Source organism: Erpetoichthys calabaricus, chromosome 2 (assembly GCF_900747795.2).
Source record: "Erpetoichthys calabaricus chromosome 2, fErpCal1.3, whole genome shotgun sequence".
NCBI classification, from domain to species: Eukaryota; Metazoa; Chordata; class Cladistia; order Polypteriformes; family Polypteridae; genus Erpetoichthys; species Erpetoichthys calabaricus.
Genome location: NC_041395.2, coordinates 278,893,063 through 278,906,438, shown reverse-complemented (window position 1 = coordinate 278,906,438; position 13,376 = coordinate 278,893,063). Strand labels below are relative to the sequence as shown.

The 13,376-nt window shown below is 36.9% G+C and overlaps 1 protein-coding gene across 1 annotated transcript in view; it reads left to right on the top strand.

Moving 5' to 3' along the window:
* rassf4a (Ras association domain family member 4a) overlaps positions 1-2,057 on the top strand; it is a 106,600-nt gene extending 104,543 nt beyond the window's left edge. The window contains exon 12 of the mRNA XM_028795607.2: positions 1,085-2,057. Within this exon, the coding sequence (XP_028651440.1) occupies positions 1,085-1,148 (64 nt within the window). The 3' untranslated portion in view covers positions 1,149-2,057. The remainder of the gene's footprint in view (positions 1-1,084) is intronic.
* The last annotated feature ends 11,319 nt before the right edge of the window (positions 2,058-13,376 follow it).

Genomic DNA, 13,376 nt, shown 5'->3' with positions numbered 1-13,376 from the left:
ATCTCTCATTACTTGTGTCACATAATCCTTATGTCAATTATCCAATTGCCATGTTCATAATGTGCTGAACACATCGTTACATTTCTTTTGTTTTTCCAATTGGAACACAGGCAGGTGAAGTGACTTTCTCATGGTCACACAGTGTCAATAGCAGGATTACAAACCCACAACCTCATGATTGAAGCCTGTCAGAGATTTTATTATATTACTCCACCTCTGACAGTTCTGGATTTTTTTTAAAGGAGTAATTAATAAGATATGTCAAAAAAGACAATGTTGTTTTTTAAAACTGATTCTTGCTTGGTGTGGCCTTTATTAGATTATTTTACTTTTATTTCTATAACATACAAGCATTATAATTAAATTGAAGTTGAAACAAATATTAAATAGTGTGCTTTCACAGTTCTTATTTAGTAAGTCAGTCAGTCATTATCCAACCTGCTATATCCTAACACAGGGTCACGGGAGTTCTTATTTATTTAACTTCCAAATGGCTTTCTTTATTTGAAACTCCATCCATTAAGTACATCATACTGAACATTTTATCACTACGTATAGTTTTGTTTCGATGTGGTGCTGCATTGTAACTGTTTGACTTGAGTCTTATAGAGGTTTGCTTTCCTAGAGGACCATTTCCACTTACGTTTGCATCAAATTAGAGTATCTGTTTTTTATTCTGTACCACCACCTGATGAAAGTCCTGTGCAGCCACCTGTGATGTTTGAATGAAAATGCATACCCCAGACTGCCACAAGATTCCTGTGTCAAATCCTCTAAGATGAAAACGAACACACAAAACAAAGAACTACCTAAGAATGTTTGTTAGGCTGAATGCCCAGTTGGGGCTGGTTGGTAAATGGTTGTGATATTCATTGTGTTAAGCCCCAGTATGAATTGCAGTTTTTTGTATTTAAATTCTAATGCTTAGCATTTCATTCTAATACTTTTTATGTGAAATATAACCCAGCTCACAAGCACATTTGCTAACTAACAAATTTAAGTCCTGTTTTTAATGTGTAATCCTTAATACTACCTACTTTAAAAAAAATCTGATTGTATCCTATTCCCTATTTTGTCTTTCAAGGTACAGATCACTAAAATCTGTGATTTTACAGCAGCTGAGTATTGCTGAAGGTGACTATGTTTGACAAGAAGACACTCTATACAGTATAAATGATGTCTGTATCTGGATTTCGCAGTCTAGCTTTAGGTAGCTATTTGCCTATGTTTTTCAAAACAAAAGTACAATGCAATAAATATGCTAAAGTGGCAGGTGTAGAAAGTTCACTGTTTAATGTGCATGGAAAAAATCTCATCCGGTCACACTCTGCTGACTCATGTGTGAGTGGAAGTGGAGCTCTTAAGGTAGGCGGTCTGATGGAGGGCTGTGATGCCTGGAACTCTGGAATTTCCTTTTGCACTACAGAATTATTCACGCAACATGTGTCTAGTTCAGTTATCTGATGAACCTTGTTACTTGTCTGTACTAGGAAAGTTTCTTTCTGTAATATATAAGAAAACAGTGATCACCATGAAGCAATTTATTACCTGTACAGGACAATTGTAAAGAAATAACCTTGTCAGTTGATACTTTGACTTTCCATATATTTTTTTTTTATTTTACAAAAGAAATATATATTCTGTACATTATTTAGTTATTAGCAAATTGATTTCTACAAGTAATGACAGTGAATGAAAGCATGTCTGAAATGCATAATCCTTTTCAGTTTCTTCAAGTAATATACACTTCTGTTAGTAGACTACCTGAGCAATGTCAAAAAGACTTTTCTTATTACAGTAGCTTCTAGCTTACATTTTATTTAATGCTTTGTGTACATTTGCTTTTGTTTTCTCATAATTTTACTTGTCAAATACCTCCTTGCTGCACTGTATTATTTCATGCTTTCAAATTGTACTTGGTTTATACTAAAACTGTATAAAGAGGAAATATTTTTACAGCAGCTTTTGTAGAAGAGTGTTTAAAAAAAAAAAAACTGAAACCCTGAGCCTGAAGAATGTACATTCAAAATGTTTAATAAAACATGTTTCTTAAATTTAGATTTTCCCTTTTGGTTTTAGATGACATGTACTTCAAAATGTTAATAAAGTTTAAAATGTAAGTTCAGACTTCTTTTAAAACTGCTGCTGTTTTTCCAAATATATTAATTCATTAAATACATTTGACAAATGATCCTGAATTGGATTAAGCGGGTCTAAGGATTTGTTTCAGGCTGTGTGGCTTCTAATTTCAAAATGTGTGTTTTGTAGAATGTGCAACAGTGTTTGTCAGTTTTCAACCAAAGAATTTATTTTTATATTGTTGGATCTAAAGATTTTCTTATGACGCTGAGGATTAAAATATATTTAGCTGCAATTTCACTTCTATTAACCACTGTGGTAATGCCACTCATGACACTACCTGAGCAAAAGTTTAGCAACAAGCGGTTTTTGCCTTCTGTTTTTCTTTGTCATTGCTAACAGTATCCTGATTGAACTTCCTGGAAATACCATTTTAAAGTATGTGTTGATGAATATAATGTTTCTTCCAAGTCTCACAATGTCATAATATTAATTGTTTTTAGTGTTACTCCAGTATTGAAGCTTCCCAGTGCAACACATACTACTTAGCAAACTATTCCAGAATATTTGATTTATTTGCTGTCTGTTAAAAATATGTGACTTCTTGTTACAAATTGCTGGCAGTTATTCAAATCACCAGAATTCAAAGGGGTTTAGTCATAAAGGTGAACTTATCCTACTGAGAATAAAAACGATTGAAGTAGCTGAAAAGGTTGACTGACGCATGAAATTTTAAGTTGACACTCACTGAACATGCCAGAATCGCAGCATCAAAGCTGTTATTGTTGCTAGTTCTTGTGTTAGTTTTATTGTGTAGTAGCAGCTTTATTAGGGATTGAAGCAGGTTTGGTTTTTGGAGGAACATGGAAAAAGCCACAGTTCAACGTATAATTTTATTCTCCTCCTCCTAATGGTGATTAACTGATTGAGAAGTGGTGCCAGGCACTCATTTGCTATGGGTCCAGCTGCCCCGTGAGATCACACTAACTGCTCCTGTGTTCTTACTTTTTTCTGCTTTGCGTCATCCTGTCCGGCGCAATTGGACAGATATTTTCCAGATGGTGTAACTGTTTCTTCAAATTGACATGCATTCATCCTTTATTATAAATGCTGGTGGGGGCAAAACCAGCATATTCCTGGAAATGAATTATAACATTTTTGTCAGATAAATGATTGTTTAGTGTTAATGTATTTTCCTGTGGTATGACTTTTAATTCTTTGAATATTTCGGGATTATTTCGGGAATGTTTGCCAATATACAGTGTGTAGCATTCCATTCTTCCTCCAGATGCATTTGAAAGTTTTGAGGATCTTCACAGAAGCATCTCTGTGTAATACAGTATTGTGCTCACACAGGCAAGTTTGTATCGACTGTCAAAAAGCAAATTGCCAACATGGGACTCCATATTTGAGCTGAAAACCCTTTAAGGGTTTGTAGGAGGTGAGGTGGATATTTAAAGAAAATCTAACAGACACACAAAAAAGTGAATGGGCTGAAGTCAAATCCACTCTCCTGAAAGTATAAGGCAGCAGTGCTAGCTGCTATGCCATCTTTTTGTTAGCACTTTCAAACACATCTTAAATATTTTACAACAAAAATTATTCAAAGCAAGGGTTTAATTATGATTTTATTGCATCACTTGTCAAATTCACAGATTAACTAATTTAATGTGGACCCTTCATAGACAACAGTATCTTAAAGCAGATAGATAGATACTTTATTAATCCCAAGGGGAAATTCACATACTCCAGGAGCAGCATACTGATATAAAAAAAAAAAACAATATTAAATTAGAGTAATAAAAATGCAGGTAAAAATAGACAATAACTTAGAATAATGTTAACTTTTACCCCCTACACATTATCATTTACCAAAAACAGGTAACAGGGTAATAATACAGTATTTGTACTTAAGCTTGAATGTTTTATACTGTTTATAGTGCATATAAAAAGTATTTACATTTTATTGTTATACAGCAGTGCATCTTAGTGGATGTCATTTGGCATTTTTGATATTAATCAATGTCAAAGTGAAAGCAGATCTCTGCAAAGTGATTTAAATTAATTCCAAATATAAAGCAGAACGAGTTACATAATTATTCATGTGAATATTTAGTATCAATTCAACCCTTGGGTCTTTGTGCTCAGGTCTCAGATTTGCACATTTGGACATTGCAGTTGTCCCCCATTTGTCTTTACTGAACTGCTCAAGCTCGGTCAGGTTTCATGGTGATTGTGAGTTAATATTTTTTCCAAGTCCAGCCACAAATTCTCAGTTGGACTGAGGTCTGGACTCTAACTCTGCTAACCCAGGACATTCACATTGTTGATCTGCTACTCCTCTTTAGCTTTTGCTTTATTTGTAGTGATGTTGTCTCTCTGGGAAAGGAATCTCCCAAGACACAGATTTCTTGTAGACTACCACTCTTACCAGTTACCACTCTTCCATATACTTATGATTAGTGAAGCACCTGGTCAAGAGTCAACAGCTCTCCATACACAGTCTCTCCAATCTTAGTCACTGTAAGTTGTAACTCCTTTGGAGTTATCATAGGTCTCTTAGTAGCCTTCCTCACTAGTAGACAAGACTAAAACAACTATTGGCATACTGGAGTCAGAGTCCGTTAAAATGTACCAATTCCAACTAAATGTACATTGTAAATATAATGTGTTAACATTTTCAATTTCACATATACTAATTTGATTAAACTATTAAACTTAACCTTTTGGTTAAAAAAAAAAAAAAAAATTTTTAATTTTATAAGTCAGTCATTTTCTAACCTGCTTAGGTTTCATCAGACCCCCACAACCCCATTCAGGACCATCTCGGCTAGCACAGGGCGCCAGTCCATCGGAGGGCGAACACACACACACGCACACACACTAGGGCCAATTTAGTATTATTTAATAAATAATATAAAAAAAGCCACAATGGCATTTCTACAGCTTTTAAACTCGGACGTTAACAGGTCAGGCGGCTAAAGAGTAGCCTGATGATTTACGATGGCTGTGATGAGAAGTGCTCTTTGTCTTTTATGTTGTATGCTTTCAGTCATCATGGTAAGTGTATTAGTCTAATTACAAACAGAGGAGTCTGAGTCAGTGGTTCCATAAATGGGGACATAGTCGAAAGTTTTATGTACTGACTCCACAGCCCTGCTGGTGCATGAGCACTCCGATTTTCTGGATGGTCTGCTCTGGGCAGATTTACAGCTGCACCACACTCTTTCCATTTCTTAACTGGAATCCAATGGATATTCACTAACTTGGATATTTCTTTGTCTCCATCCCCTGACTTGTGCTTTTCCATCACCTTTTTACAGAGATACTTACAGTGTTCCTTTGTCTTTATTGTGTAGGTTAAGCTACCATGCTGACTCACCACAAACTGGACCTTCTAAACACAAGTGAATTTATACAACAATCAATTGAAACCCCAGACAGATTATGTCTATTTAGCTAATAATAATTATTATTATTATGGGACTTCTAAAACCACTTGGCTGCTCCTGTGATGTTTTAGGTGTGTCGTATTAAAGGAGATAAATGATCAGTTATTTTGTGTTTGTTGTTTACTTTCCAATTAAATGACTTTGTGGAGATCTGTTTTCACTTTGACAGTCAGTGCTGATCAATGTCAAAAAAGTAAAATTAAATCCACTGTGATGCAAAATTGCATTAAGAGTAAAATGTGAAAACATCCAAGGGGGTTGAATACATTTTGTAGGTAAAACGGTACCTTTAGTGCTATATTTAAGAAATAACCCATGGGCTCTAGATGTGGTTTTTTGCCTTCAAGCATTGTTTTATTATTATTCGGAGTATAATTCTTTCTGTAATACTGACATAAAATTAAGTAAAATATTAATTTCATTGTGTGTTTTATGAGGTGATGAATTACCAATGATGACAGCTACATTTACAAAGCCTGCAAATGTTGCAGAAGTGCATGTTGAAAGTTATTTGTAAGGCTGTATTTGTGGTTATCTATTCATGGATTGTCATCAGTCAATATCAAAGAGTTTGCTTCCAAATTAAAGCAGTAATCAGATGGGCACCAATGCCCTGTTTTCCTGTACTGGATGAAGCAGGTTTGGGATATGGCTGGCTGATTGTGTGTTTCTTATTTATTTTTCTTCATGTTATAGCCATCTCCATTCTTCATGAACCATGCCAATTATGATGAACAATTTACAGTGCGGTTGGTTCACCTGTGGAAAATGTTAGTTTTACATCGTGAGTCAAATAATAGAGGTACAGTACTGTGCAAAAGTTTTAGGCAGGTGTGAAAAAATGCAGTAAAAGAATGCTTTCAAAAATGGAAGTGTTAATCATTTATTTTCATTAATCAACAATATGCAGTGAATGAACAAAAGAGAAATCTAAATCAAATCAATATTTGGTGTGACCACCCTTTGCCTTCAAAACAGCATCAATTCTTCTAGGTACACTTGCACACAGTTTTTGAAGGAACTCAGCTGGTAGGTTGTTCCAAACATCTTGGAGAACTTGGCTTCCTCATATCCTTCTGTTTCTTCATGTAATCCCAGACAACTTGATGTTGAGATCAGGGCTCTGTGGGGGCCATACCATCACTTCCAGGACTTCTTGTTCTTCTTTACGCTGAAGATAGTTCTTAATGACTTTGGCTGTATGGGGTCGTTGTCCTGCTGAAGAATAAATTTGGGGCCTATCATACGCCTCCCTGATGGTATTGCATGATGGATAAGTATCTGCCTGTATTTCTCAGCAGTGAGAACACCATTAATTCTGACCAAATCTCCAACTCCATTTGCAGAAATGCAGCCCCAAACGTTCAAGGAACCTCCACCATGCTTCACAGTTGCCTGCAGATACTCATTATTGTACCGCTCTCCAGCCCTTCGACAAACAAACTGCCTGCTGCTACAGCCAAATATTTCAAATTTTGACATCAGTCCAGAGCACCTGCTGCCATTTTTCTGCACCCCAGTTCTTATGTTTTCGTGCATATTTGAGTCGCTTGGCCTTGTTTCCACATCAGAGGTATGGCTTTTTGGCTGCAACTCTTCCATGAAGAGCACTTCTAGTCTGACTTCTCCGGACAGTAGATGGGTGTAGCTTGGTCCCACTGGTTTCTGCCAGTTCTTGAGTGGATGGCACTGCTGGATATCTTCCGATTTTGAAGGGTAATAAGCTTGATGTGTCTTTCATCTGCTGCACTAAGTTTCCTTGGCCAACCACTGCGTCTACGATACTCAACGTTGCCCACTTCTTTGTCCTTCTTCAAAAGAGCTTGAATAGCACATCTTGAAACCCCAGTCTGCTTTGAAATCTTTGTCTGGGAGAGACCTTGCTGATGCAGTAGAACTACCTTGTGTCTTGTTGCTGTGCTCAATCTTGCCATGACATGAAACTGTCTTCCACAACCTCACCTTGGTAGCAGAGTTTGGCTGTTCCTCACCCAGTTTTAAGCCTCCTAGACAGTTGTTTCTGTTTCAGTTAATGACTGTGTTTCAACCTACATGAGACATTGATGATCATTAGCACCTGTTTGGTATAATTGGTTGATCAGACACCTGACTATAATCCTACAGAATCCCTGACTTTGTGCAAGTGCACCTATAAGAATTGATGCTGGTTTGAAGGCAAAAGGTAGTAACACCAAATATTGATTTGATTTAGATTTTTCTTTTGTTCGCTCACTTTGCATTTTGTAAATTGATAACAATAAACAATCATTATTTATATTTCTGAAAGCATTCTTTGTTTACAGCATTTTTTCACACTTGCCTAAAACATTTGCAGAGTACTGTATGTGTGTGTATGCCTAAAAGTGTTTATATCATATTTAACTTAAAAGTAAATTATCGGTATTAGTTTCTGCTTTGTACTAAATGCGGATGTAGACCAAGTGGGTAGTGATAATGAAAGAGTTCATGTTTAACATCACATGCAATCTTTCTTCCATCACCTCAGCAAAATCACGATTAAATATAATTGAAATCCCTAAAGCTTTGAATATTTTGATACATATACAATAATGAAGTTGCTGTACTTTTCCTCTCTTTTGTTTTGCCTTGTTTCCAAATTTAGAATACTAACAATAGTTTTCTGCTCAATGACCTTTCCTCTCCGTTCCCATGACTTTCGGCTAGAAAACAAAAAATGGTAAAATGGCAAAAGTGATAATGGCCCAGCCTCATTCTGAGACAAAAGGAGAAATTATGTGAGTGAGTATTATTTCCTTTCCCAGAGAAGAAGAAGGAAATGAGGCTAAATAGAGCAGGTTTTTTTCTTTGTTATTTGCACTTTTTGCAGAATAAGGTTTAATCACTTATAGCAGATGAAAAGCTGCAGGTGCACTGACAAATTTTTAAAGCTATTTTGTATGTAAAAATTGTTGATGTGAATGTTGTGAATATCATGAATATTGTCGCTGTTTTCTGCCTTCATTCTGCATATTTTCTTTGCCTGCTTTTCCATCTCATTGTCCGTAACCAACCCTGGACAGGATACCAGTCAATCACAGGGCACAATCCCATACAGTACAAACTCAAACTAATGTTTACCCTGGGAAACTGCAGACAGACAGAACAACCACATAAGTAAGATGTGGACCAAAATGTAGCAACAACACTAGCCACTGCCTTATCTATAATAAACATAATAAAGTAAGAAAACATGATCATGGTGTGACATTCGGGTGCATCCAGGAATGTGGTTTGCTGGTGTTTAAACAGTGGAGTTATACATTTTCCTAGTCACTTTATCAAAGAGTTTATCACAATTTTGTTTCTGACATTTTTGTTAAAGTGGGTTATATTAATAAATAACTGGTAATAGAAAGTAATTACACGTACTAGTAGTACACAAGAGTATTTAAATGTCGTTTTACTATATAAGACAATATATATGACAAGATCCATGAGCTACTGTTAGTTGATATTGCATGTGCAGGTGCTACATCTAATTGTAGTTTAAAAAAAAAAAAAAAAAAATTAAATAAGTATATGATAGAGATTTGAAATCTGTTCTGATGTTTCAAGCTAAAATTGTTGGCTGCATCTGAACATTATAGACGATGGATAATTGTGGCACTGTGCAAATAAATCATTCATCCAGCCATCCATTATCCAACCCACTATATCTTAACTACAGGGTCATGGGGGTCTGCTGGAGCCAATCCCAGCCAACACAGGGCACAAGGCAGGAAACAAACCCCGGGCAGGGCGCTAGCCCACCGCAGGCAAATAAATCAGTGTCAGAGAAATGTTGTTTACTGTTAAATGAATATTAAGCACAAATTATCACTTAGCCTTCTTTCAACACAGGTTTTTCTTTTTTTACTTTTACAATCAATTAGCTTTATGTCACTTACACTCATTGATTACAAGGAGTAGGAGAAATGAGCTGCTGTGACTGGGGTTCATGAATGACACCATGTAGCCACAGCGATGGAAGCCGGTCTGTTAGCATGTGTGGAGATCTGCCACTGGTACAGTAAGAGACCAGACTTGCTTTGTATAGTGATGAGTAAATAACTCATTACTACCACATTGAATAATAAATTTACAGTATAAGGAGAAGGGTGAGAGGATTGTGGAAAGTATAGAAGGATAAAGCTGATGTTGCAGTGAAAATTTGGGAAAGGGTTATAAAGAGAAGGTTGAGGGAAGCTTCCACCACAGGGGTGGAGCAGTTTGATTTTGTGCCAGGGAAAGGAACAACTGATGCAGTCTTTGGCTTAAGACATCTTACTGAGAATCATCAAGATAAATAAAGGTTTTGCATATTGTGTTTTGTTAATTGATTTGGAGAAGACTTATGACAGAGTTACACATTGAGAGGGCTGGAGGTGCATGAGAGAGCAAGTGAGGATTGTCCAGGATATGTATGTGGGAGTGAGGACTCTGGTTAAAAGCAGGGTTGGGGTAACAGACAAGATCTCAGAGTTGGTCTGCACCAGGGATCTTCTTTAAATCCTTATATCTTTAAACTGGTTATGGATGTGTTGAATGATGGGATTAAAGACCATTCCCCCTGGTGTATGCTTTTTGCTGATGACATTGTGTTGTGTAGCACCAAAAAAAGAGAAGGTGGAGTGGAAGTTGGAAGAAAGGAGAAGAATATTGGAAGATAAAGGGTTGAAAATAAATAAGAAGATAGAATATTTGAGGTGTTTTGGTGATCAGGACACAGAAGTTAGCTTGCTCCGAGATCTATTGTAAATATTGGATACATTTAAATATATAGGTAGTGGTAGCCTGAGATGGAAAATTAGATGCAGAGATAACCACAGAGTGCAGTGAGGATGGAGCAATAGGAAGAAGGTATCAGGAGTATTGTGTGATCAAAGAATTAAGGTGAAGGTTAAAAGTAAGGATTTGAGACAATCGGTGGTACAGCAGAAGTGGGAGCGATATCTAAGAAAGTACAGGATTGCAGGTTAAAGTGGTGTGGACACATAAAGAGGACTGACAATATGTGGGCAAAACATTGATGGGAATGGAAGTACAGGAGAAGAGAAAGCAAGAGAGCCCAAAGTAGAGGTAGATGGATAAAGTAAAAGATCTGAAGGAAAAGGTTCCGACTGGAAAGGAGGTGCAGGATCGAGCATTTTGGAGAAGGTCAAACAAGCAATTGACCCCACAAAGACGTGGGTAAAGATCCAGAGGAGGAGGAGGAAGAAGAAGAAGACTACCACATTGAATAAAAAAAGGAATATCATTGTCAACTAATTCCATTCATCCATCCATTATCCAACCTACTGAATTCAATCACAGGGTCACGGGGGTCTGCTGGAGCCAATCCCAGCCAACACAGGGCACAAGGCAGGAACCAATCCCGGGCAGGGTGCCAACCCACCGCAGGACACGTCAACTAATTAGATGTGTATTTATTTATTCAAAATCAATCATTCCTTATATGGTAGTAGTTGGTCATCCTACCCCACCTATATCTGCCCACGTCCCATCCCGTGTCCTGCCATGAGGTCTTCTAGCTTTAGCCGACACACCTGGAGGTGTTTCACTCTTTTTCCTTCAAGATCAGCTGAACAAGTCAAAAGAAAAAAAAATGAAAATGTACAAGTTGAAGTAACCGCTTTCAAGGTAAAATTGACACAATAAACTATTCATTGTGGAAGTAACACAGAATGTTTCTATATTTTAAGAGTGATAGGTTCACAAGGCCACTAAAGCTTTTCATTCTCAGAATTTGAAATTCCAAATCTGTATTCAAGATATCTGTTCTGGCAAATTTCCTTGAAGAACAAGTGTCAAATTTCTACCAAAGAGGTCAAATGGCAGCCAAGCTGTTTTATGCAGACAGACACACATAGCTATCGCAGCAGGTGTTTTTTGCATTATCTGTGAACACACCTAAAAATTGCAATTATGATGTAGTGCATTGTGCTATTCTCATACATACAAACTGTGCATTAAATGTTATTGTTTACCACATCACGTGTAAATTTAGCACTAAACCCTGTATATATTAGAAATTGGAAAATGATAGCTGTGTAACTAATCCACAGATCAAAGTGAGTGAGTATAATGCTTTTACCCACTGACGACCTTTCCAGTGTTGTTTCCTTACTTGTGCCAAGGTTCTGATCCCCACAATCCTGAACTAGATTAGGCCAGTTCAAAAAGAGATCAAAGGGTCTTTGTCTCTAATATAGGAAATAGTTCACTTCCAACAGGTTACAGCGATAAAGGCTTTAAAGAAACAGAACATTCAAATATCAGTGCTGTGATGTTTGATGTTGTTACTGTAATAAAATAAAAGTTATAGGCACTTGTCTGCTGCCACAATTCTGAAACATGATGCCTTGGTTTATAATCTGCTCAGCGGTGTATTAAATCCTCTTTGTGTTGCACTCTGTTTTATTTGGGACTAGGGGGCTCCGCCCCCTGCTCGCTTCGCTCGCCAACCCCTGGTGTTGGGACATGAGAAAGAGTCAGATGTATGAATTAGATATAGAATAGTGTGCAGCTTTGGATGATGCCCATAGAAATAACAAATAGAGTGTTTGTCATATATTAATGTTTTATTGGAATATTTCTTTGTATACAACATTAGTAGTAAAGATGGTGTCTTGTCCTTGAATGAGTCTTCCTTGGCATGGATTATTTATAATTTTAACTTTAACGTCAGATGAACGGCGAACACGTGAGAAGGCAACATAAAGTTGTCCATGTCCAAAAACGGGTTCAGAGAGGTAGATGCCAACCTTGTCCATGGTTTGTCCTTGTGATTTGTTGATGGTCATGGCAAATGCAGGTTTAATGGGGAACTGTCGGCGTTTCAATGTAAAAGGTAATTCTAGCTCAGAACTTGTAAGGTCAATTCTAGGAATGAGAACAGTATTGTTAGCATGTGATCCTGTAAGAACTGTTGCTTGAATAACATTGCGTGTCATGGTGTTGACGACTAACCGTGTGCCATTGCATAAACCCTGTTTTGTGTTAAGGTTTCTTAATAGCATGATTATTGTTCCGTTTTTAAGGGTAAGGTTGTGTTGTGGTAATCCGGCAGGGTTAATAGTGTTCTAATATTCTAAGGGGAAATTTATATGTTCATTGTCGTCATCAGAGTCAACTTTGTCTGAGCTTAGAAAGATCTGTGTCTCTCCAGGAAGTAATGAAATGACTTGGTTATTAATGTGATTAACATTAATATTTTTTGGACATAATATAGTGCGTTGTGTTAACATGGGTTTTTGGTCTAATGTGATTGCTGTTCCAAATATCTCTTTTACTAAGTCGTCTGAGATAAAGGATTGTGGAATGGAAATAATATCTGGGTGAAGTCCATCTGTATTTGTGAGTGTACCATTTCCCAGTTGTATTAGCCAACTGTTATATTCTGGATCTGGACATCGCATGTTTTGTACCAACTGTATTGTTTTAAAGCAATGCCAATTGTCTGCGTATTTTAAGGTGGACTGAACAATAGCTGAGCGCATGGCATGTGGAACAATAGCTAAGCATTGTCTAAAATCTCCTCCTAATAAAAGAACTTTTCCTCCAAAGGGAATATTATTATTCATCAACGTTTGTAGAAGTTTATCAATGGTGTTGAGTAAGTGACTGGATGCCATTGTACATTCATCAATAATTATCAGTTTTGCAAGACGGATGTCTCGGGCATTGCTACTGTGAATGTTCATAGTGGATACTGATGTCTCTGTGATTGGGACCGGTATTTTGAATATTGAGTGACATGTACGACCATTTATTAACAGATTTGCTGACACTCCGGTTGTAGCAGATGCGATAATCATCTGTTGTCTTGCAGCAAAGAAATGTATA